The sequence below is a fragment of the Scomber japonicus genome, chromosome 21, assembly GCF_027409825.1.
Source record: "Scomber japonicus isolate fScoJap1 chromosome 21, fScoJap1.pri, whole genome shotgun sequence".
NCBI lineage: Eukaryota > Metazoa > Chordata > Actinopteri > Scombriformes > Scombridae > Scomber > Scomber japonicus.
Genome location: NC_070598.1, coordinates 14852881 through 14878613, shown reverse-complemented (window position 1 = coordinate 14878613; position 25733 = coordinate 14852881). Strand labels below are relative to the sequence as shown.

Sequence of the window (25733 nt, the reverse complement as noted above, 5' to 3'; positions counted from 1 at the left end):
GTAATAATATTGATTGGTTGTTTATGATCAATATTAATTTGTATAACTTTTAATTCTTTCATATAAAGTGCTGCACACACAGAATGTAGTATTATTTTCCTACTGTGCATATTTGAAATGACTCCTGTGCCATTGTGTTTTAAATACCTTGGTCACATTGCTGAACTGAATGTTATAATATACCTTAAAGCTTACTAACACATCTGTTCATTAGTCAATTATTTCATTAGAGTGCAGAGATCTTTTATTGGCTGCTGTCATAGAATTTTTAAAATGTTAACAAGCCAGATAAGTAACTCCAAACAAGAAAAAATATGCTTTTTCAAAGTTATCTGCCGAGTTCATTCCGCGCAGTAAAAATACTCCATGTCTGGTTTTGGTACCTTCCCCTCAAATTAACTTTAATCGTGAAATATATAAAGCAGCTCCGCGCCGTCTCTAACCCCACATACACACATACGAGCCAATCAGGAGCACAATAACAGCCTACAGGAGCCGAGAAGCGCCCGGCAGAGCGGAGCGCAAGGCGAGTTGGCCAAACCGCTGTCTGTCATTAGCAGAGAGAGTGACAGAGGGGGGAGAGAAAGAGAGAGAGAGAGAGAGAGAGAGAGAGAGAGAGAGAGAGAGAGAGAGAGAGGAGGAGGAGGACGAGAGAACGGTCCCGGCTCAAACAGACACACTGGCCAGAGAAGAGAGAAGAAGATCAAGCAGTGAGTGCCGGACCTCGAGGGTGAGAGAGAGAGGGAGAGAGAGAGAGAGAGAGAGGCAGAGAGCGAGCGAGAGAGCGAGAGAGAGAGAGAGAGAGAGAGACTGACAGGCGTTACTGAGACAAGACGAACCGAAGCGTCGACATGAGCGGTCAGTTTGAGGAAGATCTCCGAGACCGGGGGGAGAGGAAAAGCAGTAAATCCCCGACACTGCTCTCCTCTTACTGCATAGACAGCATTCTGGGCCGCCGGAGTCCCTGTAAGGTCAGACTTATCGGTGCGCAAAGTTTGACGGGTCTGCCCGGCAGAGGAGAGCTGGACAAGACGGCAGACGGTAAGCTTCCTTTGAGCTGGACCGACTATCTCATACAGTAACATTGAAGAGAAGCAGCCGCTGTGCTTAGGCCTATATGCTGTTTATTTATGAGCTTTATAGGAGATGGACGCGTAAAAACTACATTTTTACGCACAAAATATGCGTCCAGGGGAGGTTGGTTTCATAATTCATTTGACAGTGGCGGCTAATAAATATGTTTGCAAGACTCAACAGCTGGTGTGGAGTCTGACAGAATTGTTCACAGGCTTGCAAGACTATAAAGTTTATTTAAGGTGCTTTGCTTACCTTTTTCTTATCCGTTATTTTAACATCGTTGACCTGCTTTTTTCTCAGGGTCAACTAAAGACCCCCTGACACTCAGCGCTGACATGCACCTGCCACCCAAGCTCCGTCGGCTCTACGGACAGGGGGGGAAGTACCTTCACGATCACGCAGATAAGCTGGAGAGGGAGCGGCTCCTCCTGGAACAAGCAAGCGAGAGCCTCAAAATCAGCCAGGCTCCGCAGGTGAGCATCAGCCGCAACAAGTCCTACAGAGAGAGCGTGGCGCTGAGCCGGGGAGAGGGCGATCAGAGCCCCGGGGAGGGCTCGGAGGACAGCAACCTGGGACTGGTAGAGCTCGGCCCGTTGAAGTTCGAAGAGGACGCCGGGAAGGAGGAGGAGAGCTGCGGGGACGCAGCGGCGTTATCCCCGAAGGACGAGGAGAGGGAAAGCTTGAACGCCGGGGATGGGGAAGGGAGGGACGGGGAGGACAGCGTGTGTCTGTCGGCGGGCAGTGACTCGGAGGAAGGGATGATGAAACGGAAGCAAAGAAGATACAGGACTACCTTCACCAGTTACCAGCTGGAGGAGCTGGAGAGGGCTTTCCAGAAGACGCACTACCCCGACGTCTTCACCAGGTTAGAACTCATTAAAACTAAAGATATCTAATTATTTAAAGTCTGGAATAAAACGCTTTAAATTACTTAAAATTGAACTCCCCTTAAATTATTATATTAATAATAATAAGTATTATTGTAGGCTATATAATTATAGCAATTCTGCACCACGTGCGTTTACAAATTTAAAAGAAAGATTACAGCCCAACAAATGTTAATTTATATGCCTATAAACGTCTACATTTTTACTATTCTACAACAGTGATCTGTTACAATAATTTATCGTTATTATTGTTATGATTATTATTATGTTTTATGGCTGTTAAAAACTAAATCCTTTGAAAAACGTACAAAGACACAAACATGCAGCGTGTTCTCTAATATTGATTTACCTTTAAGGTGATAATTTAATGTATTTACTTGAAATAAACACTTCTATACTCTATAAAAATTCCGCAAAGCAGTCCAAGTAATTGCACACGTCTGTAATCGAGCCTGTGAGTGGACAGTGTGCAGATCACACCTCATAAAATGTACCAAACCTCAAACCCGTGTGTTGCATTCAATAGGCCTGTAAGTGCTGCTATAACGCTGCAACGTTGTGTTACCTGTATCATGTTGATACATGACAGCGAGGTTATTCTCACGAGAAATAATTAATTGGTGCAGCTCACATTACCTGCTGGACATGATACTGAATACAATGTGAAAAAAAGAAAAAAGCACAAAAAAAAAACAAAAAAAGTCAGGGCCTAACACAAGCCCGAGGGCAGGTGTACATGCAGCAGGGAGCGCGCGCACGCGCGCACACACACACACTAACACACACACACAGATCATTTTCTGCAGTGTTATGTGTAAGATTAAATGTTTTTTAACACTTTTAGAAAATTCATAATTAGGACTTTTATGCACTAGAGGGCCTATTGAAAAAAACAGACATGTTTTCTGCTAAAATCTACATTTTCTTAATTGACACATCCGCATTTTAGTCTTCAGGGAAAAGCTTTTCTGATACTACAAGACATATAAACCTATATTTTCGATTTTTTTTAACCATTGGGATTATTCATATTTTCCAATCGATTTACTTTAAGGCGACTTGTAGGTCTAATTTGCACTGCAAGCCCATCTCGCAGCTGAAGGGAGCGTCAATTGCTTTGTGGCAGGCTAGTTTAGATGTCATTATTTCAACCATTATGTTGTTACACTGACAGGCCTGGGCTAAGGAAAATCTAACAATCACTAGGCCTATTTCTACCCATCCGTGACAGGGAAAATAGAATATGGCTATGGCGTCTTTCTGCAGTTCAAGTCAGGGGGAGAAGGGAAAAAAAATCAAGCCTATTTTGGTCATCTTTTGTTGACAGTGAACAACAGGAGGGTACAAAACAGCAATTCTACGTTGCTTTCAAACGACGGCCTGTAACCTTGAATCTTTTTCTTTCTCTCTCTTCCTCTTGCTGCCCCCCCCTCAAAATTTCTTTTCAGAGAAGAGCTCGCAATGCGCCTGGATCTTACCGAGGCCCGTGTCCAAGTAAGTGGCTCTCTGTTTATCTTTATCTGAAAAGAGAAGCCTGCGACTTGCAAATCAAATATGAAGGGAGGAGGGGAGGAGGGGAAAAAAGCATCCTTTAATGTTTTATGTCCTCTATAAAATGTTCCTGCTACACAGCGCTGGATAATAACCGGTGATATGCGTCACTGATTGAGGATCAACGATTACAGGCCAATTTGAGGCGGTAATTTATTACAGTAAAAATGTGTTAAATGGCCCCAGTCGCTGCGCAGGGAAGGTCTTTCCTGTTATTGAATGTTATTACCCGCGAATGGAGGACGTTTTAGTGGCAATTAAGGCGACGCTGGCGATTCATAAAAAGCTCACTTAGCGCAGGAGCAAACACTGCCTATATTCCTGGGATGAGATGGTGTTTGAATTCCCATCAGAGGGGACAGAGAGGGGCCGAAGTGTGTGTGTGTGTGTGTGTGTGTCAGTGAGAGAGAATAAGAGAGAGAGAGAGAGAGGGGGAGGGGAGGGGGGGGGGGGGGGTAATGCTATTTGATTTCCCATTATGTGATTGCAATAGACCTGCATTGATCCGATGCTTTGCACTTGGGAGCGAATGAGAGACCATTAAAGGTGTTTGCTCCCAGTCCTACACCCCCCCCCCCCCCCCCCCTCTCTCTCTCTCATCCCACTCTCTTCTTCTCCACCCCTCCCTCTCTCTCTCTCTCTCTCTCTCTCTCTCTCTCTCTCTGGCTCTCTCTCTCACTCAAAGCGTGGCTTGCATGTCGAAACCCCGGGCTCATAACCAGAGAGACAGTTCAAACACGGTGGAAGCTCCGAGGGGGTTATGGCCGACGGTAAAACAACAGATGTCTCTTTAGGGGCCGTAGGTGAACAAATCACTTAACGGGCGCCATCAGGAGGTGATAAAAACTCATAAATTCCCGAGAGGCTGTGTAATGCTAAACAGCCCTCTGGGAATAATGTGTGTGTGTGTGTCTGTGTATGTGTGTGTGTGTGTGTGTATGTGTGTGTACAGTCCCTTGTCGCTCAAGCTCACCCGTTCAATCACTTTGCTCATGTTGACATTTTGCTCATTGTGAGAGCCCCGTGCTTCTGCAGTGCAAACTGGGCACCAGCGGATGCGTGGGAAAGTTAAATACTCTCTTGGATGGAAGTCAGTTGTTCGACATCTCCTAAGAATTTCATTTAAAGCGCATTAATTGTTATTGGAGCCAGTTCAGCGGTAATTTTCTGGATCTTTTGTTAACACCGCTCTTAATTATCTCCCCCCCCCCAACCCTCCTCCACCCCTCCCCACCACCACCACCACCACCCTGGAGCCCCTCCACAGAGACAGGGGGTTTAATTAGACAGAAAGTAGATTTAAGGGAAAGTGAGCGGCTGGGTTTACCTTGCATGTAATTACCATTGACTTTCCGCCTATTGGCCACCATCTGAACTAGACAACTATTACACTGACACAACATTCAATTGAGTCTAGTCATGTTAATTACAATGAAACACTACTGTGATGTAAGCAGGATGTGGAGTTATAGTTTTGATTATTTATGGAAAGATAAACCTGCATAACTGAACACATGTACTGGCATGTGTGACCCCCCTCCCCCCTCCCTCTTATTAAGACAGAAGGAAAGGCCTTTTTTATAGAAGTTGTCTATTGATGATACCAGTGTTTTCTATTTTTACAAGACATGCAGCTTCTTTAAATCACCCAAAAGTCAAATTTATGTCCTGCTGTCCTCTAATAGTTTAGGAAATGGGATGGACTCTCTATACTTATATTAATCTGTGTGTCTGTCTTCTCTCAGGTGTGGTTTCAGAACCGCAGGGCCAAGTGGAGGAAGCGTGAGAAGGCCGGGGTGCAGGCACACCCGTCGGGCTTGCCTTTCCCAGGCCCTCTTGCAGCAGGCCACCCTCTCAGCCACTACCTGGAGGGGGGGCCCTTCCCTCCTCACCCACACCCGGCTCTGGAGTCCGCCTGGACGGCTGCAGCCGCTGCGGCCGCCGCCTTCCCCGGCCTGGCCCCGCCACCCCACAACGGCTCGGCCCCACCCCTGGCCACCCCACTCGGTCTGGGCACTTTCCTGGGCACGGCAGCCATGTTCCGCCACCCTGCCTTCATCGGACCCACTTTTGGCAGGTGAGATGCGCCCATGCACATACTCCCAGTGGACCTGATAACTATCTGTTCATTATTCCAGAGCTCACTAATCTCTGCACCTGTAGGACGTCAAGTTTATTTTACAGTAAATTACTACAATTTTGCAGTCAAGCACACGTACATGGAAACGCAGCAGCCAAGCTTAAAATAAACCAACACTAATGACTGATGGTTACTGTAACACTCAGCCACAGTGCTTTACTGTTTATCTCAAGGAGCCTGATTATAAATATGTTATACTGTTAACCATTCGCAGTGGTGTGTAATCACTGTCAAATGCCTTAATAAATTAACCAAATGTGTGATCCTGCAAGACAAGCTGTGAGGAGGGGTGACGCTGCACACTCCACATGCCACAATTAGCTTCTCATTTGCTTTCCTCTTCTCTAATATACAGTATTATTAACCTTTTACTCTCTATTTCATCTTTTCTTTTTTATCTCCGGAAAGTCAGTATTTAATAAATAGATAGATATTAGAAGACATTAAATTATCTAAGATTAATTTTAAGATGAACTGCCCAATTAAAGAAACTAAGAGGGAATGAAATACATTTGAGAGACAGTGAAAATCTTAATTAACAGGCGATGTTTCTTCATCTGCTGCTATCACACATATCCATTTAAGTCACAGTGCTTTCTTATGTAAAATAAGACTTTGTGTCACTCTGGATTAAATAAATGAATCTTGGCTCACTTGTTTAGCTTCTGTGAATGTTAGATGATTAAGTCTGTCTTTCTCTCCAAAGGCTCTTCTCCAGTATGGGTCCTCTGACCAGTGCTTCCACCGCCGCAGCTCTCCTTCGTCAGCCCGCTCCTCCCGTAGAGAATCCCTCCCATGCGGGACCCGTCCTCCCTGACCCTTCCTCATCCTCTTCTGCCCCTTCCTCAGCCGCAGCAGACCGCAGGGCCTCCAGTATCGCGGCGCTGCGCCTCAAGGCCAAGGAACACTCGGCTCAGCTCACCCAGCTTAACATTCTGTCCACCGGCGCTCCAGGGAAGGAGGTGTGCTGAACACTCAACACCAGCTCTAGGCCTCCCTGTACTGGGCTTATGTCCCATTCCATGACACCCCCTTCACCACCCACCCTCCCTACACCCACCCGTCCAAAAACCCACTCATACCTCTGGAGGCTGATGTCCTGATGTCCCCTTGTTCTACCACTCCTGTTACCTCATGTTTCCCCAACAAAATAGCACGACCAAATTCAAAAAGAGCACTGGCTAAAAAAAGAAAGTGTGTGTTTGTGTGTGTCAGCCAATGTAACAGTTTTACACTCCACACACACACACACCATCCTGAAACACAGTTCACTCATTTCAATATTTTCCATGTTCTTCACAAAATTAATAATTCAAATAACAGATTTTTTAAATAAAGATCTTTAAATATTTCGTAATACTTTGATAATAAATTAAACTTGAAATTAGGCTCCATATAATATTTATATTGTTTTTTTTTAAGTGCCTGTGAAACAGTTTTCTACATGATAAAATACAAAGTACACACCTCACCAATAGAGGTCTGTACCAAAGTACATTTACAAAAGGACTGTACTCGAGTACAAATTTTAAAGTATTTCATTTTAGTCCGTTATTATGTTGTAATGAAATATTAAATATTGTACTTTTTATTCCACTACATTATTTGTCAGATAAACTAAAATTTAAGATTTTAACATACAAAACATTGGATATACTTATAACATATGCAGCATTGTAATAGATCGAATTACAAAATATTAAAGTTTTAATGCTATGTAGCCTAAACATTTATGTATCTGTAATAGTTTTCTACATTAAGTACTTTTACCTTTTTTTTACTTGCTTAAAAGCACATTTTACTAATAGGACTTCTGTGCTTTTAAGTTACATTTACTTTACTGTAAAAACAGGATTATTAAAACGTATTTTTACAGTATAGTATTGCCACTCTTACTTCCTCCACCACTGCACATGCACGCACGCACACACACACACACACACACACACACAGCTGAAGAGCAGCAGGGGAACCTAGACTTTTTTTTATAAGGGATTCTTGTTCTACTTCAGATGTGAGTGCTCCACATTTCACTGCTTAATCTGTATGCATTGATGTGGGCTGAGCCAGTCTGCGTCTAATAAAAGGCGAGTTGGAGGAGCCCCCCCCCCCCCCCCCACGCACACACACACATATACACTCCCCCACCCCCACCCCCCCAGAACCAAAGGAAAACTGTCCATAGACCTTCCATAGCCTTCTCGACAAGCCTGACTCCTCTCCACTGCTCACCTGTCCACCAGTCACACTCAGCAAAACTACTGCATATGCATTATTTAAAAAAAATCCTAATTAAAACCTGACTCATTTCAGGTTCTTTCCATCCATGTCAGCCACACAGATTTCTGAAAAACCCACCCAAACAACCCCTCCCTCTATTTTATCATCACAGCAGTGGTTTTCAGAGTCTGACTGCAGGACAGGCGAGCAAAGCTGAGATCTGAGATGTCTCTAATTACCTGACTGTGTGAAAGAAAACTGTACATATTGTGTAAAGAAAAAAAAAGATGATTCAACAAGAAAAAAAAGGATGAATTGCAAAACAAGGTCATGTATATTTCAGGAGGCCGTGTTTTGATAATTTGCACTCGGTGTAGTGTGTAATGAATGTCGCCCTGTGTAGAATTTCACCTGTGTTTATGAATTATTAGGTTTTTAGATAATTATTTATGTCAAAACTTTTTCCCTGAGGAACTGAGTGAAGGACAGATTTTTTTTCTTATTAAGTGATTGTAATTTTCCTGGCTTAAAATGTTAATTTGAATAAATTACACTGGTAAAATGAGTTATCTTTTATTATTTCCAATTCCTTTAGGACTGACATATAGGCCCAAACCAGGAAAAATAAACAATGTGAAATAGAATATTATAGAACTATTAATAAAAGGTGTTATGAAGAGATTTTGCTTTCTGTCTTACATTGAAAGAATAATCTTGCATTTTTTACGCACAAAATTGTAAGAAAAATGTCTCATTTTTTGGGACTGTTTTTAAAGCTATCATGAAAAAGAAATATTGCCCAGTCTACTGGAATGTGAAATAAATAGTTGTCCAACTTCAGTAACAGGTTGTCTCTTGTTCAGAGTGTGTGCAGGCCAGCTGAGAGGGATTTTGTCGCTGCAGAGGGCAGAGATGGAGGCGCACTGCTCCACCTGAATAAGAGAAAATGTATTAGGTGCGTAATTCGGCGCGCTGCGTGCGTCTCTCTTCTTCGGTGGAGTTGACAAAATACTAGCCATATATTCATGAGCTTAATCCCCAACATGTGAAACGTGCGACAAAGGCGAGGGGTTTTCAATTAGATCGCCCACTTTATGTGGGGGGGCCCCATCACAAAACTTCCTTTAAAGCGCTTTAAAGGCGCTAAATTGGTCTTAACATCTGTAATGCCGTGTCGATGGAAGCGAGTCCCCTTTGTCATTAATGAAGTAACAAACCACTTCATCAAAACGGCTTTCACACACACACACACACACACACACACACACACACCTCGTAGAGTTAATTCCCCCTTCATCCCCTCTCCATTGGATCTCACTACTGATGCAGGACTATTACAGCAATCAATGGTTATTCTCCTCCGTTTGACCCATCTATGGTGTCCGACCAAATCGCGTGAAATTACCCCGCGGATTAATTTAGTCCCCTCTTTTTTTATTGTCTGCTTCAGTGAAAACCCTTTCCTTATTCCCTCAGCCGTCTTGTTTTACAGGTCTGTAGGTCTTACACCTGTTAATCACTCAATTTACTCCAAACAAGCATAGATCCGATCCGAGTCTGGTGGAAAGAGAAGAGGATAAAGAGATGACAGAGACTATATCTGCATGGGTTTCTATAGCTTCAGAAACACTCACATATGCCTCATATATAAAGTCACTCAGCTGTTCCTTGGAGAATAATGCAAAAAAGGGAAGAGGGGGGTGGGGAAATAAAAAACAATTTTCTCCTGTGTGCTCAAACTACCGCCATCCACGATTTATGAGCTCCATGTTTTTTTTTTGTTTTTTTTAAAACTCCATATTCTTTTGCTTAAGCCCAGTGGAGCGTGTGTGTTTCCCCCCCTCCTCTATAGGGTTTTGATGAGATTGTCCAGGGAGTTTTAATCTTATTGTGAATATAACTAATGAATGGCAAACCAATTTGTCCCTAATATCTGGGGGAATGCCGGGAGGCGGATGACCTGCTGGGAGCGAGGATTTCAACTTTCTTTACAGCGCAAAGAGGCGAGAAAATTGAAATGCTGTCGCAGGGCCATGCAATGAGCTCTGGATTTATAAAGTCACACTTGTTGGATGTGTGCTCTTTCATTCAAAAAGAAGAAGAAAAAAAAAACAGGCCTGCGTTTGGGATTAGCCCACATTGCTTCTTATTGCATGAATGATCATCATAATGAATGTTGATATATAAAAAAAAGATGAATACAGTCCAATCATTCGGTATTTTCCTGCAAATTGGCTGCAAAAAGAAGACATGATTTGATGGTGGCGGTGGAGGATTGTGTGAATGCACTAATGCTCCTGGCCGCCTCTCACAGGTTAATACAGGTGTCCACTCCCCCTTGGCTGCTGCGCTCATTTTCATCACCCAAACCCCCCCACCCCACCCCACTCCACTCCCCCTGTTGGACTTGATTTGGCCTGTGATTTGGACTCTACCGGGCCTCGTTTCTACCCGCCACGTCCCTTGCGCCTGAGAGAATAGGCCCAATCACTCCAGAGCCTTAGCCGGATCAGTCCTCACTCAGTCACCGGGAGAGGAGCTCTGAAAGGCGCTTTGATGAACAGCCTCACCCTCCTCCCCTCTTTCTCTCCCCTCCTCCTCCTCCTCCCCCCCTCAGGCGGAGACCGGCCCCGATGAAAGACCTGAATAGCAGGGCCATGGCACTCCGCTCCCCTCTCGGTTCGCCCCTTAATTCCCCGTCTCTCTTGCTCTCATCCAATTAGCTCAGTGTATTAAGCGGTTTATCGTCTCATAACCGCCCTTTCAGCTCCAACAAGGGAGACACTTTGCAATAGGACCAGCTCTCCTTTTGACACCCTCTCTGCTGCTTGTATGTTCCGCCGCGCTATGAATAACAGGGACAGAATAGAGGACTAATTCCCTCATCAAAGCCTACCTTGTCCATCGCTGGTCAAAACGACAAGCAATAAAGCTTAACACGACAATACAAAGAGACTTGTTCGACCTTATTAGCTTAGCAGGGTCGAATTAATGCAGGGACTCAAATTGACTGGGTTTACTCCAAACTAGGAGGACAAAACGAGGCCCTCACTTAAAAACCTGCACCACACAGCCTGGGAGTGGGAATGGGCCGGACTGTGCACCTTCTACTGTGGGATGTGGTTGATTAAATCCAGAAGGGGCTTAAAAAAAAAAAAAATACTAATAATAAAAAAAAAAAGATAGCAAAAAACAGGCTAAGCAGCTGGGGGAGAGATATAGTGAAGCTGATATGATTTAATAAATATGTAAAGTTATGAGCAATATGCTGAAAATGCAGAGAGACACTTTTCTCTCACACACAGCATGTCTATCCATTGCATAGTGAATCATGGTTTAAGTGTTCAGCCCACTTAAGGTTGCCTTCACAAGTCACAGTGGTTTGAAGTGATTTTTGAGGCGTGCAGTGTTTATGGAAATGCACGCGGCAGGATGGAGTAAAAAATCCCTTCACTGTATTAACACAAAGGAGAATTCTTGGAGGAAAATGGTGAAACACTTCAAGACTGAACTTTGATTACAGCAGGGGGAATACATACAGTGTCGAGATAAATACCATGACGATCCAATGTGTGCTTGTGAGATGACTGTGTGATTATTACATACCAAGATATCTATTTAATAATCTGTTTGTGCTAGGACTGCTTTATGGTTATTATATCATTTTGGTATACATGTAAAGAAGCACCTTCAAAGTATATTTCACTGCATTAACCAAAAGCAGACACTACTGACTTGAGCTATTTTACTCAAATCCACCAGAAAAAAAAGGTTTTATATCAAGATAAACCCCAGAATGTACCTTTACAGGGGATTAGCCAGTTTAGAAATGACTGTGATCCAGAAGTGATCCGGAGGTGTCGATTAATCTGAAATCAAAGTTCAAAAAACAAAATCCAACAAATAAATTTAAAAGGAACCAGCTGGTGATATTGTCTATTTTTGGTAACAAATAAAAAAAACAAAAACTAACAAAGTGTTCATCCACCTTGCAATACTTTGACATCCTCAGCTTGTCTGTTGCACATTCCCTCCTTCTGAAAAAGTAGAATTCTTAAAAAAAAAAAAAGTACAAATTTAGACTTTTTGTTCTCTTGCAAAAGACTAGCTAAAGGATTAGCTAATGTACTGGGAATTGTAGTTTTTGCAAACTATGCTCTCACAGTAAATAGTGCATTTTTGGGAGACTGCATATTGGTGGATTAGTGAGTATTTACAGCACCAGGACAGTAGTATTCATATTCATCATAATAGTTTTTAATAGTTTTGGGAACACAATGTAAGTGTGCTAACTATAAGGCCGAGGCTACAGAAGTGATATTTGTTAGCAGGATCAATTCATTGGTGATTTTTTTTACCAATGGGAAAAAATACAGATTTTGATTTTAATAAAGGGGACTTTCATGATTTGTGGTGTGACACATGGAAACACAACAGGATACTCATGCATTAATTTTACCCTCCCACCCCCAACTACAAATAACACAAGATTAAGATTTTATCCATTTAAGCTTTTATTGAGGTTTCAGTATCAAAAAGGTTCTCATCAATATCAAAATACCCAATACGAAATATTCTAGTCATTACTCACAAAAAAAAAAAAAAAAAATCATTACATAAACCCTCTTGGGCAATACATAGAAAATTACAAGCATTAAAACACAATACAACCAGAGGAGGGAGCAGAGAAAAAAAAGAAAAAAAAAAAAAAAAAAAAAGAAGTGAAAGGGATGAAATGACATCAGTTAAACAGAGGCGGTGGAGGAGAAGGAGATCAGCTGTTCGATATGGAGACAAAAGAGCGAGGGAGCAGCGCGTGTGGCCTCCCTCACCCCGTCACTCCCTGCATCCTCCTTAGTTCTTTCTTTCATCCTCCGTACGTACACACACACACACACGCGCACTCACACACACGGGATGAATGGTGGTAATCAGAACAAGTGTCCGATCGCTGCAGGCATCCAGTGGTCTTAGTGGCCGAGGTCACTATCATTGGCTAATTAGCGGCTTTTGGAGTGTACCGGCTGCTCTGAGGATAAGTCATTTTTGCACACTCTCTCACACACACACACACACACACCTGGGCACAGCTAACCTACACACACAATAGACTGTCATTTAGGTATGATTGCTACTCCCCTTTTACCATACAGAGTCAGAATGATGGGGTCAAGACATGAGCTCGCGTGTGTATGTGAAGAAAGTGAAGGAGGGGGGGGGGGGGAGGTGTGATTGGGTTTGAAGCCATATAACAGGCCCATTAGATACAGATATATAGAAGTTAGGAGATCAAACGTTAAAAGTCACCTTATCAACCAGAAACAGATGTCAAATGTGCAAATCATGTACAGACAGCCCTGAATTGGAGTTGGATGTTGGAGCCTCTCTGCAGGGTTTTTTTCTTTACAGGTGTATGTGTTGTTTTTACTTGAGGGAGGAGAAGGCCTGGAAGAGTTTGGCCAGGTTAATCTCTGAGTACCCGCTGGTGGCGAGCGCTTTGTCTAGTACTTCCTTCAGCTTCCGATACACGTCCTTTTCTTTGTTCATCCGGGAAACAGATTCTGGAGAAAAGAAAGAAAGAAGAAAAAGAAGAGGAGTTATCATTGCTTGTGTTCAATAGAAGATCATTCAGTTCCTAAACTGCATCAAAGTCGATACTACGGGCTCCTGTGACTTGATATTACAGTGTGCATTTCAAACTAGTGAGCGATTCACTCCTGGATAGCTCTCACCCCCCCCCCCCCTCCCCCCCTTCACCCCTATGATTAGGTTCTGCAGAGTCCTACTGTAAGAGGAGCTGAGCACGAATGCCGGCTGTGTCTCGTTACTAATAAACACCAAGGAGCGTCTCACCCTTAACTGGAGAGCCAACAGATCCAATGCTATCACTCTGAGGGCTGGGAGGGGGATCACAGAATTGAACTGATGGGTCGATGGCAGTGCATGCACACAGAGGATCATGAGATCGATAGAAAAGCCCAACGAGAGCATGAAGTCATTATCTTGTCTCTGTTATCCCTTCAGGTGGGCTTCAATGACGCCAGAGAAGAAGACTGATACTACCCTCGTTGCAGGGTGGCCACCAAAACCAAATCTTTACGATATTATACTGAGCATCAAGTGTAGACCAAGTATCACGAAACCAAGTAATAACACGCTATCAATCACAAGAGTGTGGGAAAGTTTTGTTTGGTCTAAAACTGATGGGATGACAGCATTATGATTCAGTCTTTCAAACATAAAGTGGGTTTTTTCTCAAGCAGCAGGTGATCTGTTGCAGCTTGTTCTACCCTTTTACTTCAAAGTAAATCTAAATATTTCTTTAAATGATTAAAAAACTGATATTACAGGGTTTTATAAGAGACTGGGAGGATGGCATTCATACAGCATTACTATCCAATGAGATGACAAAAAGCTACAGTCCAAGATTCTGGCTGACCCATTGGGAGCAGTTTGGGTTCAGCGTCTTGCTCCAGGACATTTTGCAAAGAGGGCAATTATTTTTATTATTTTATTATTGTCATTATAATCTTTTAATCTGTCCATTGTGTTTTCAAGTTAATTATTAATTCTTTAGTTGAGCACTATCCATTTGTGCCCACTGGTCATGTTTCCAATGTATTAATTTAAATGGGATGTTATTTAACCTTATTAATGAGACACAAGAGGATGTTGTCAAGTTTGCATTGGTACTTTCCGCACATGGACAGGAAGAAGCTGAACATTTCAAAACCATTACTTTTAGCTTCTTTGCTCACTTCCTAACTAGATTTGAATGCACTCTCGCTTATTAACTAATGTGATATACAATATACAATTTACCCTATAGGCTAATTTTGTGGAAATATGTACAAAATAATAACAATTCCTTTTAAAATTAGCTGAGGTACTTCATAGTCTTTCAACATACCCTGTCACAACCCCCCCCCGTTTGGTCTGTATTATGTGCTTTATGCCCAAAATGACATCATATTGTAATCTTTGTTCAACCAAGAGAGAAAATACTCAGATGCTTGAACCAGTTCATGTATGAATATAATGATTTTTTCACAGTAAGTTAACCAATGCTTAAAAGTAGTAACCATCATCCTTAATTAATGTTGTTTTTTTAATTCTTCAAGAAATCAATTATTAAATATTGAGTTATTTTTGTGTGAGTGTGTGTTGACTATCTAGATCATTCATTCACTCACTCACTCACACACACACTCAAGTCATCCATATGGTCGGTTGTCATGTCCTCGCCATCTCCCCAGCCCTATCTCCTGTCTTGTCCTTCCTGCTTGCTACATTAGTGGCTGCTGGATAAATACCAGCCCACTGACTGACCAAGGGAACAAAGGTTAGATACACACACACACACACACACACACACACACACTAAAAGAACATACACACAGACGATTGATGGTAGTTAAACACTTAAAAAGCACACCAACTCACAGTCATGGCGACTAAAAAACATTCATGCGATAAACAGCAATCACACACACACACCCATACACACTGAAGATGGTGTAGTTGACTTAAACGCCAGCAGCAACTATTACCAGATAATCCACATGTTAGCAAAGACGGAGGATGGAGGGAGAAAGGGGAGAAGAGAGAGGCAGGGAGAGACAAACTAGTCTATTTATCCGGGGAATAGAAGGGGGGGGGGGGGGGGTGATGATGCATGATCAAGCGAAAGCAATCATGTCATCATTTCTGAAAGGTAGAGAAAAAATAATTCTCCCCCCTTCCTCTCCTCTCTTCTCTCCCCTTCCTCACTCCTTTCTGCCTCAATCACTGTGTGGCGAACAGATAAAAGAATGATTTAAGAGTCACAGAGAGGAAAAGAAAGAGGGGGAGACCTTGCTGCAAGTCGGAGCGCAGTGGGGAGTGTAGTTCAAATAAATAGCCTCCCTCAAAGAGCGAGCGTGAGGCGGAAGGAGAGTAGAGATGGCGTTGTTGGGAAGGCCGAGGTGAAAAAGGGAAAAGGAGAGAACGAGTGGAAATAAAAAAAAGAAAGGAAGATGAAATGAAAAAATGGAAAATGACATGAATAGAAAGGATAAAGTAGACACAAATGTAGCTTTAGATTGCCTAAAACTTTTCCTTATTAATCACACGGGACAGAAATTTGTCAATCAAAACCATCCCTCTCTCTTCCTCACACACATTCATGCGCACAGTGAGTGTATCAGGGGTTATCTTTGCTCTAACTAGGTGTTGTCACACACTCGCGCACACTCTGGCGGTGCTGGGCACGAGTAGATCGGGGCTCTGCACGCTCTAACTAGGTGTAAATACAATAACAAGCCTGTAATTAAGTGAGCATGATGAAGTTAATGGAGATCGGCCATTCCGTCGGCCGCCTCCATGAATATTCTATTAGGCTGGTGGCGACGGGCAGCTGGAATAGCAGTTAATTTAATCACCACTCGGAGCACAGGGAAACTTCTTTGTGTGAGTGTAATTGCACAGAATGAATAATTGATTTGACAATCGCACCCGCGGATTTTGCCACCCCGCTTTGTATTGCCGGAGAAAGGGAGGGGAGCGCGGAAGATGAAGAGAGAGAGAGAAAGAGAAAGAGAGGGAAGAAAATGGAGAGGGGAAGAGAGGGAGAGGAGGGAAAGGAGGAGAGGAGAAAGAAGATAGAAAGGGGAAGAGGAGTGGGAGGGCAGAAGAAGACCAAATGCAGTGTGCTGAGAGGTGGCAGGGAAGCTGCCGGTAAATGGATCATTAGAAAAGCGCAGCTCAAGGACAATTTATATTTTATCAATGCGGCAAAATTACATTATTGCTCACACACGCAATCATACTGCCCACACTCAAGATTGAGACCTGGAGGGGAGGGGGTGATGGAGGAAAGGAAAAAAAAGCAACAGATAGACTGAGGAAGGGAGGGGGGATATAAAGAAGGGAGAGCAGGGGAGACGGAAAGAAGAAAACTGACATGAAATGATTTGAAAGTCATTGATACGGGATGTTCCCAGCTAAGGAATGGACAGCATGTTTTTTTCATAGTGTGTGTGTGTGTGTGTGTATGTGTGTACCTGCGCCTGTGTGTGTGTATAATCTATTAGAGATCTCCTGTAGTGGATGAAATTACCTCCATGTTTTACTCAGTCGCAGCAATCAGGCACAAAAATGCAATGTACATGTAGATAAGACACGTGTACGCTCACACATACACACAGTAGCACTGCAGTGTACACACATCCAAGCTGATCAAATTACATTTGGCGTTGACTCAGAGCTCTTATGTAAAGCCATTTTACTTTAATGTGCTTTATTGTGTATGTTCAGTCAACATGTAAACAGACATTCAGACTTCTCTGAATGCCTTCGACAAATACCCAGATACCCTCAAGTCAACGCTTTCATCATTCAGTGCATTTACATGTAGTTAACAGGTGTGCAACAAGTTTTTTTGTTACCTGGCTAGATTTCTCATATACATAAGATTTTGACTGTAAAAGACAATTCACAGTGAAAAGCTCCACCGTCATCCTCAGTCTACTCTTTCAAATTCTCAAGTCAAGACCAGCACAGTGTATTGAAGCACTAAGAACTAATCCTTACCTGAAGAAATAAGTTCTATCAGGCTTTGGCTACACAAACAGGATTCATTCATTACTGATTTCTGTTCATACATCAAACATATTGACAATAAGAAAAATCATCATGATGTTATTTGTTTTTGGATAACTTGGTTTAGATCCCAGCATTTTCTATCTCCTGTATCAAACGGCATACACAAAGACCACTGTCTGCATGGATTAACCATTTGTGGTCTCACATACAGGACTAAAAGCTAAACTACATTTAAAACTAAACAAGTACATAAATAGAAGCTGTAGTTCCTCACATGGACTGCACTACCACCACCAGACAATACAACAATATTAATTTAGATACAGCATAAATCTGTATCGGTATATGTGCACACTCCAACCACAGACACACATAAGAGAGTTGAGTAGCGTGTATAGGATTGTATGTCTCCTCCCTGTAATCTGAGCAGTGTGGCCCCTGAGTGTGTAATGCAGTAATATGGGGTATTACTACCCCAGGACTAAGGGATAACACCTTAAACATATATCTTATAGCAGCATGAGTGTGTGTATACATGTATCTCACTCTGTTTGAGAAATGCAGTGGCATCTGTGTGTGTTGGACATTATTCATTTGGTGAAGACACTGGTTTGTCAATGTTACCTAACAGTATAAAACGATGCAGTCAGTGTCTGATATTAAGACCCAGCACCAAATGTGGATGGACTGTCTGTTTAGTGAGTAAATCTCAGAAGGTTATCTGTCACACTGGCATGTAAATGTTTGTACCAAAATAGTCATGTAATAAAATGTCTGGCATGATGTCTCAAAGGAAATGACTCATGATAGTTAATAGACAGTGTAGACACGTGCACTATATGTGTTTTTTACTTGTGTCTAAACAGTGCTGCAGAACTGTGGGAGTGCTCGGGATAGTCTGGGCAAAGGAGAACCAGCTACAGATCGTGACGAGCACCCCTGGTTTGACCCAAACGGAATATCTTCCTGCATTAGGTTCAAAACAGGCCGACTGCTTGGCCTCCAGTTTTGCTTCTTCAGTGCATATAAAAATGAATTCTGTAGTTTTTCATTATTTGACTGATCGGCATGTCAGTTAGACATTTCCAATTAGGTCCTACGCAATTTCCCAATCACCACATTTTATAAGAGTAAGAATATCCACTCCAAAATTAATTTCCAGATTCAAAGAAATGCACCACTTAAACACCCTTCTCTGTTCGTACTCCTGAGCAGCATACTCAGACAGAGCTGACTCAAAGCTTGATCAAAGTGTATTCATATGAAACATGTTGCATGTCCATATTGCACCTAATTCGACACTGCACTTCCCGGGGTCCTAAGCAATATACATGCCAAGTGTGAAATCGATTGGATGAGCATTTATCTAGATATTTGAAGGACATACAGACTTACATAGAGATCCATTCTTTTTTTCTATTTATTATTTTGGCAGGTAAAAAATATGCTTGGCTGGCGGATTTTATCAAGGATTTTCCCAATTTATCCAGCTGGTCTCTACTAGGTCAAGCTGTACCTTTCGTCTTGCTGTTATTGTTTTGTCTGGAGCCAAGGCTGTCTGGAAGGCAAACCCTTATCTGAAGTATAACTATGCATGCTGACAGTTTTCCGGCTGGACTTGGAGTAGCCGTTACTGTGTCTGACTGTACACATGTCTTCTTAATCGATTAAGCGTCCAATACATCTTCTTGCGTAAGACATCCAAGACGCTTGATGTTTCTGAATTGACGGGCTCGAGATTTGCGGAACAGATTTTTTTCATCTACCATGGCAGGTGAGTCAAAAAGTTAATTTCGGACACATGTAAACCTTCATTGATAACACAGAGACTAAGACCTGCTGGTAAACTAAAAGTCTCCTCAATAAATCTGATCTATGCTCATCAATGCTGTATTCCTAGTACTACTAATATGTTATTTCTGTGCTCCAACATCTGCCACATGGTATTATAAACTGTAAAATCACATCTGTCACCCCTTTAAAAATGAGTAATAGTCATTGTTTTGGGTCTTGATAGGTTACACTTAAATGCTTCCAAGTTGCAGCAATAATTCATCATGTTACAGCCATGTATTTTGTTGTCAAAACAGATTTTGGGGCATATGATGGTTAGGACCCACAGCTGGTGGGTTATCCAACCCCTCAAAACCATTTTTGTCCTTTATCTTCCATGATTTGTGACCTTTTACAGTTTACTGACTCACATTTCCTGACATTGCAAGAAGCAACTCACGCTGAACCACCAGTTGATGCTCAGTGCACCTTGATCTTCATCTACTGCGGCATGAACACAGATGTTTAGTCTGAACAAGTAAAAATAAACCTGCGTTCAATGTTTGTTGTCTAATGTCCATATTGTTTATAAGGTCCTGTACAGAGATTCTGAGTTCCAAACATGCTTATTGTTTCATTCTTGTGTAATGCTTGAGTTTTTACCTCCGCAGGCCTCCAACAATTACTCACATCAAACAATCAAAGAAGCTAAAATGACTGCTCACAGCATTTTAAGGGCAAATCACCGATCAACAGCAATATCTGAAATGCTATTGCACTTGGCTGTATTGTTTTGTACAAAATAAGACAGAAACTCAGGAAGAGAAAGCCCGGAGCAGATCAAAAACACTGCAACGAGCAGGAACATAAAGGTAGGAGGAGAGTCAAGAATTGATTGGCGATGATTTCTTGCATCTGGGCAAAGACAGAAATAAAAGAAAGCAAAAATGGAGGCTATAATCATGTTAGTACTCCTTCCACCACCAAACCCCCCACCCCCTTCTACAACGGTCCAATCCCTCCATTTCAGCTCCCTCCATCTTCTGAGTGGTCATCTGTTGATTACACGTTATATTTACCTCTGCTGTCTCACTCTTTTGCTGCCTCACTTGGGTCCTGGCTGGCACACACACTCGCAGCATTCAGGCATACATACATAAATAACATACATACATAAATATTTAATCAAATAAATAAATCACTCGGCCCAGCGGCCCTTTCTAATCAAGTGACATCAATCAGGGAGAACTATGGGTAAAGAGGCCTTGTGGCTGACGCCTACTGAGCGCGCCCAGAGCGCTGGAGTAGCGTCTATTTGAGTCCAAGGGGGGAAATATACGCTCCATGTCCCATTATAGGAGAAGGGCTATCCTTTCGTCAGCGCTCCCATTACTCCCCCTATCATTTCCCCAAATCTAAAACCTGTTTTCAATCAACACAGCCAAACGAGTGCCTGTCCAAGAGAGGGAGAGAGAGAGAGAGAGAGAGAAAGGAGAGAGAGCAAAGGAGAGAAAGCGATAGAGATGGACAGTGAGGGTAGGGGGAGAGCGATGGAGGGCTCTTTCCTTCTTTCTTCCAGTGATTGGAGCGTTTTGCATTCTGTATGTGTGTGTGATTGAATCCGTCTCCTAAATTAGGGCTGTCGACTCGAAGAGCTGAATGTCCTTAACCCCCCTTCCCATATCCAATGCCCATACTCTGCTACTTGTGTGTGTGTGTGTGTGTTTGTGTGTGTGTGTCACATCATTGGTGAATATTGTAAGTGCAGCCTGGGTAAAGGTTTATGTTGAGACATTGATTGCTAATACTATGTTGTATGTTTATTTGTGAAGAAGCATTGTTAGTGCATCAAAATTCAAACTTCAATAGTAGTTCTAGTAACTTGATTTCACTTCCAAAAGGCGGTACAGCAGAATAATAACAAAAAACTGGGGGGGGGGGGGGGGGGGTGATAAAAACATTATTTTAAAGCAACTAGCACTGCAAAAAAAAGAGATAGAGATAAATCCTGTAGCAAGAGGAAGACTTCTGAAAGTTGGGTGGAGGACCTAACATGCATATGTCGATGTGTGCATGGTCTTACTTTTCTCATCACCCTGTAGTACTTTGGCAACAGCGTGGTCCCAGTCAAAGATGAACCTGTAGAAGCACAGCTGGTTGTAGAGGGCCTTCTCTGAGTACTGTAAAGAGAACACACACACAGACACACACAGGTTAAACCTTCAGCATTATGACAAAACACACAAAACCTGCTGCACACACTGATGAATATTATGTTAAACGTTCCTATTATCTCCATTCTGTTTTTCCTGCTAACATCTTGTTGTACAGACCACAAATACAAGCAGTTGAGAGGGAGAAGAATTTCATCAGTCTTGATCATCAGTTGTGTTACTGACTTGGGACAATCAATTCAGGAGCGATACATTATTGACTTCTGATTTCACAGAGGAAGCTCATTCAGGCTTCAGTTCCATGTCTCTGGGTGGACAGAAAATTAATAGTTTGAGTCATCTGAAAGGTCAAAAATACCCAACTTTTGCTGGTTCATGCTTCTGAAATGTGAGAATTTACTGCTTTTCTTTGCCTTATTTGAATTTGATTTGAACACAAAACATTTGGAAGCGTTACTTTGGGCTCTGGGAGGTTGTGGTGGACATTTTACTGACTTTTAGACAAAAAGAATTAATCAGATTGATAATAAAATCATCCACTTGAACATGAACCCTCCTACCTTGAGATAATCATGTAAAGTTTCCTATTCTGAGGCAGAAACACATACAATATAGCCCCACTTGTTGGATACAGTAACACACCATGCTAATTTGTTATACCCTGTTTGCATTAGTAAGTTATTCATGTCCATATTTTAGTCTAATGAAGCTGGAGAGTCAAAATCCTAACAGGGCAATAAAAAAACCCCACATCCAAAACAGATTAATAAACCCGGTTTAACAGTTTACCAAACAGGTGGATTGAACGTGACTCTACAGAATGTGCACGCCACTCGTGCGACTATACCTCCCTGAAAACATCTCCCTTCCTCTGTGTGACACAGTAGAGCAAGAAAACAAATTTGCTTGCTTTGTTAATCTCCACTGCAATTAACTGGAGCAACACGACAGCCTGCCAGAGCGAGAGAGAGACGGAGAGGATGAGCGAGACAGAGAGGTGGGAGGGAAGAAGAGAGAAAAGGGTAAAGATACAGAAAAGAAGTGAGAGATGGGGAGAATCAGAGACAGTGAGGAAGAGAGAGAGAGAGAGAGAAAGAAAAGAGGGGATCAGGCCTGAAATACCCTCCCTCATAATAGTTTGTTGTGATAAGCCATTGTGAGAGAGGCATGCGAACAGCCGAGGCTGTCAATTTGATTAGCCATTATACTGCATGTTTAATTGCAGTTATTGGCTCGTCATTTCCCTGCTACGCTGGAGAGGGCACGCTAAGCCCCGACCCCACACTGCCATCAGGTGTGCGCCGAGTGCTTTATTATTACCACTAGGAAGAATCCCCCTGACAATTTCTGTGTGTCAGTATTTGAGTGTGTGTGTGTATGTGTGTGTTTGAGTGAAGTGAGCTTGTGTGTGCCCATTATACCTGCCAATCGGCAATGTGCGTAATTTTAATTTCAGTTTTTACTGCTGTGGCATAATCAAGTGGCAAGAGTATCTAATGCAACTAAATGCAAACTATGTGACGTGTGAATGTGAGTGAGTGTGTGTGTGTGTGTGTGTGTGTGTGAGAGTGTGTGTGTGTGTTTAATGGCTTTCTATGGCTGCCCACATGGCACGCACAGCTGTTGACCGCTGATGCACTGCCTAGTCAACAACCAAACCATGCACAACCCATAATGGAGCCTCGGTTACGGTTGCCAAGGTTGAACAAGCTCGGTCGGCACAAACACCACACACCACTTCTTGCTCTTGAAAATAAAACACACACACACACACACACACACACACACAAGCGCACATCACTCACATTCAAACAATATAATGCTGATTGTGGGCGGGCCAGTCGCTGCATACTGATTGACTGACAGGTGTCAGAAAGGCGTGGCTAAAATGTTACAGGGTTGTTATTGAATTTGGAGCCCCTCAACCCCACCTCACTCTCTCTCTCAAACACACACACACAGACACACACACACACAGAGCAATACACACACGCCTACCTCGTCATTCAGCTCGGCGCTTTGTTCCTGCACTGACACCATTTCAATTTGCTCCACAAATCTGCAGCATTTTCAGCCTGACTGCCTAAGGAGCAAACCAGCTGTGAAATTGCCTCTCTCCCGGGAGCGTAGGACCCCCCCACCCCCCACCTCGTACCCCTTGCTCCTTTGCCTCCCTCTTCCCCAACTGAATCCCCCCTTCTCTCCCCCCCGCAGACACACATATACAGCACATGTACACATGCACAAACACAGTTAAGCCAAAAGGAAAAAGGTAAAGAGTGTGTGTGTGTGGGAGAGAGAGAGAGAGAGACACACAGAGATACAGAGAGAGAGTGAGAGAGAATGTATAGAATAGGGGAAAATTTGAAGAAAAGAATGTAAATCATCCAAGTTGATCCAAATCACAAAACAGTCTAAAATGGCTCACACAATAAAAACAAGCACTCAAGACTTCCTTGAGTGCTTGTCTTAAAAACACCTGTCTCTATCTTTTAGCCCACACACACACACACACACACACACACACACACACGACCTCTGAAGAACTTTTGCGCACTATGCTGTCGCTCAAGTACATCACTGAAGCAATTTATGAAAAGGTAGTCAGTCAATCGGTGCGTCTCAGTGTGTATGTGAGGGGAGAGAGAGAGAAAGAGACAGTAAGGCAGGACAAACAAAAACAAAAAGCACGCTGCGTTTATAGTGGATGGAAAGTATGCAGGTAACCATTTAAAGCCTTGGCATGGATGCAGAGGATGAAAATATCGCAGCACTAGACACAAACAAGGCCCCAGCGTTGCACACTTTTCTCCCTGTGCTCTTCTGCGGCTTAGCTACAAACACGCGTTGTAAATACCGAACTTACAATATCCAGCCCTCGCAAAAACTGCAGCTGCAGAAAGAGAGAGAGAGAGAGAGAGTGAGAGAGAGAGAGAGAGAGAGAGAGAGAGAGAGAGCGAGAAAGGGAGGGAGAACCGAGAGAAACAAACATACATTTTCTCCTCAGCTGTGAGGCCACGAGGCTTTAAAACTCTTGAGCTTTTTAGATGCGATGAGCGTTATTGCCGGTTGTGGTAGTCACGCCGATCAGCTTCACAAGACACCATAATGAGTCAATATATGTAAATCTTTACTAGGCAAACACGGCAGGAAACAAAGGCATTTAACTGGTGCTCTCGCCCGCAAGCCTCCAACGATTCAGCACCGGTAATTTCTCCCCATTGAAAGGCATAATTGCCTGCTATTTGAAGATATTCATGCTCAATTTTTGAAATTAATTTCAATTGGGGGGAAATGTAGAAATGTCAGCTCCAGTGAAAGGGATTTGATTTCAATTATTCTCGCTCAAAGGACTGTGATTTCCAAATACACTTAAGCAAAATTATGACAAGAATTTTTGTTCGGCAAAATTCAGTGTTTAAAGAGCGATTAGGCGATAATGGGGCAGCTTTGAGCCGGCAGTGAATGCAGCCGTCTCCCTCTGAAAGGCACTCAATTATCTCTGATTGCTCCCGCTATAATGTATCAAATAGAGATACCTGCTATTGCCGTAATTTGTGTGAAAATTAACATGCTGCAATTTCCACTAGAGGGAAAAAGGGAGCTCTAATGGGTGCCTGAGCGTACATCAATAAAGCGAGGGGAGAAAAAGAGAGAGGCAGAAAAAGGAGGGTGAGAGGGGGGGGGCGGGTGGAGCGAGTCAGGAGAGGACAGAATGGGTGTGAGAGCTAAGGAGGGAGGGGTGGGAGAGGAGGGAGAGAGGAAATTAAAAGACAGGAGAAAGGGGAAGAAAGCAGTGAATAAAAAAAAATAGGGGGGGAAAGAAAAGAAAAGTCAGGACAGAAATTTCAGGCAGGGTGAGAAAAAATAGCCTATTTGAGTTAAGCGCTGTGGAGGGAGGGAGAGGAGAGAGGAGAGAGATGAAGAGCGAGGGAGAGAGGAAGAGAAAGAAATTTAATTTAGTGAAAATATTACAAATTGCACCTGTGCATAACTCCCCCAAATTACCAACCAATCAAGGCAGAGTGCCTATTACTCTCCCATTACATGGAGATCAGATCACACTCTGAATCTGTGTCCAGAGAGAGAGAGAGGAGAGGAGAGGAGAGGAGAGGAGAGGAGAGGAGAGGAGAGGAGAGGAGAGGAGAGGAGAGGAGAGGAGAGGGGAGGGGAGGGAGGGAAAAAAGGAAGAGGCAGAGTGAGAGAGATGGATGGAGGGAGGAGAAGAGAGCAGAGGCAGCACCCACAGCGATGGTAAATGTACCATGATGCAAGAGAGAAAAGGGAACAGAGTCACAAATAAGATGCTCCTTTACAGAAGCTCTGGCA

General features: G+C 42.9%; 2 protein-coding genes across 2 annotated transcripts in view; one reads left to right on the top strand and one right to left on the bottom strand.

Annotated features, from left to right (window-relative positions):
* The first annotated feature begins 851 nt into the window (after positions 1 to 851).
* Positions 852 to 6626, top strand: arxa (aristaless related homeobox a). The gene is made up of 5 exons (XM_053342535.1): positions 852 to 1041; positions 1378 to 1942; positions 3413 to 3458; positions 5261 to 5592; positions 6362 to 6626. Exons 1-5 carry the CDS (start codon positions 852 to 854, stop codon positions 6624 to 6626), a joined length of 1398 nt encoding a protein of 465 aa, XP_053198510.1.
* A 6352-nt stretch (positions 6627 to 12978) lies between these two features.
* The window catches only part of pola1 (polymerase (DNA directed), alpha 1), a 53001-nt gene continuing 40246 nt past the window's right edge, over positions 12979 to 25733 (bottom strand). The window contains exons 36-37 of the mRNA XM_053342409.1: positions 21314 to 21410; positions 12979 to 13436 (exon numbers count right to left, since the gene is read on the bottom strand). Coding sequence (XP_053198384.1) covers positions 13300 to 13436; positions 21314 to 21410 — 234 coding nt within the window. The 3' untranslated portion in view covers positions 12979 to 13299. The remainder of the gene's footprint in view (positions 13437 to 21313; positions 21411 to 25733) is intronic.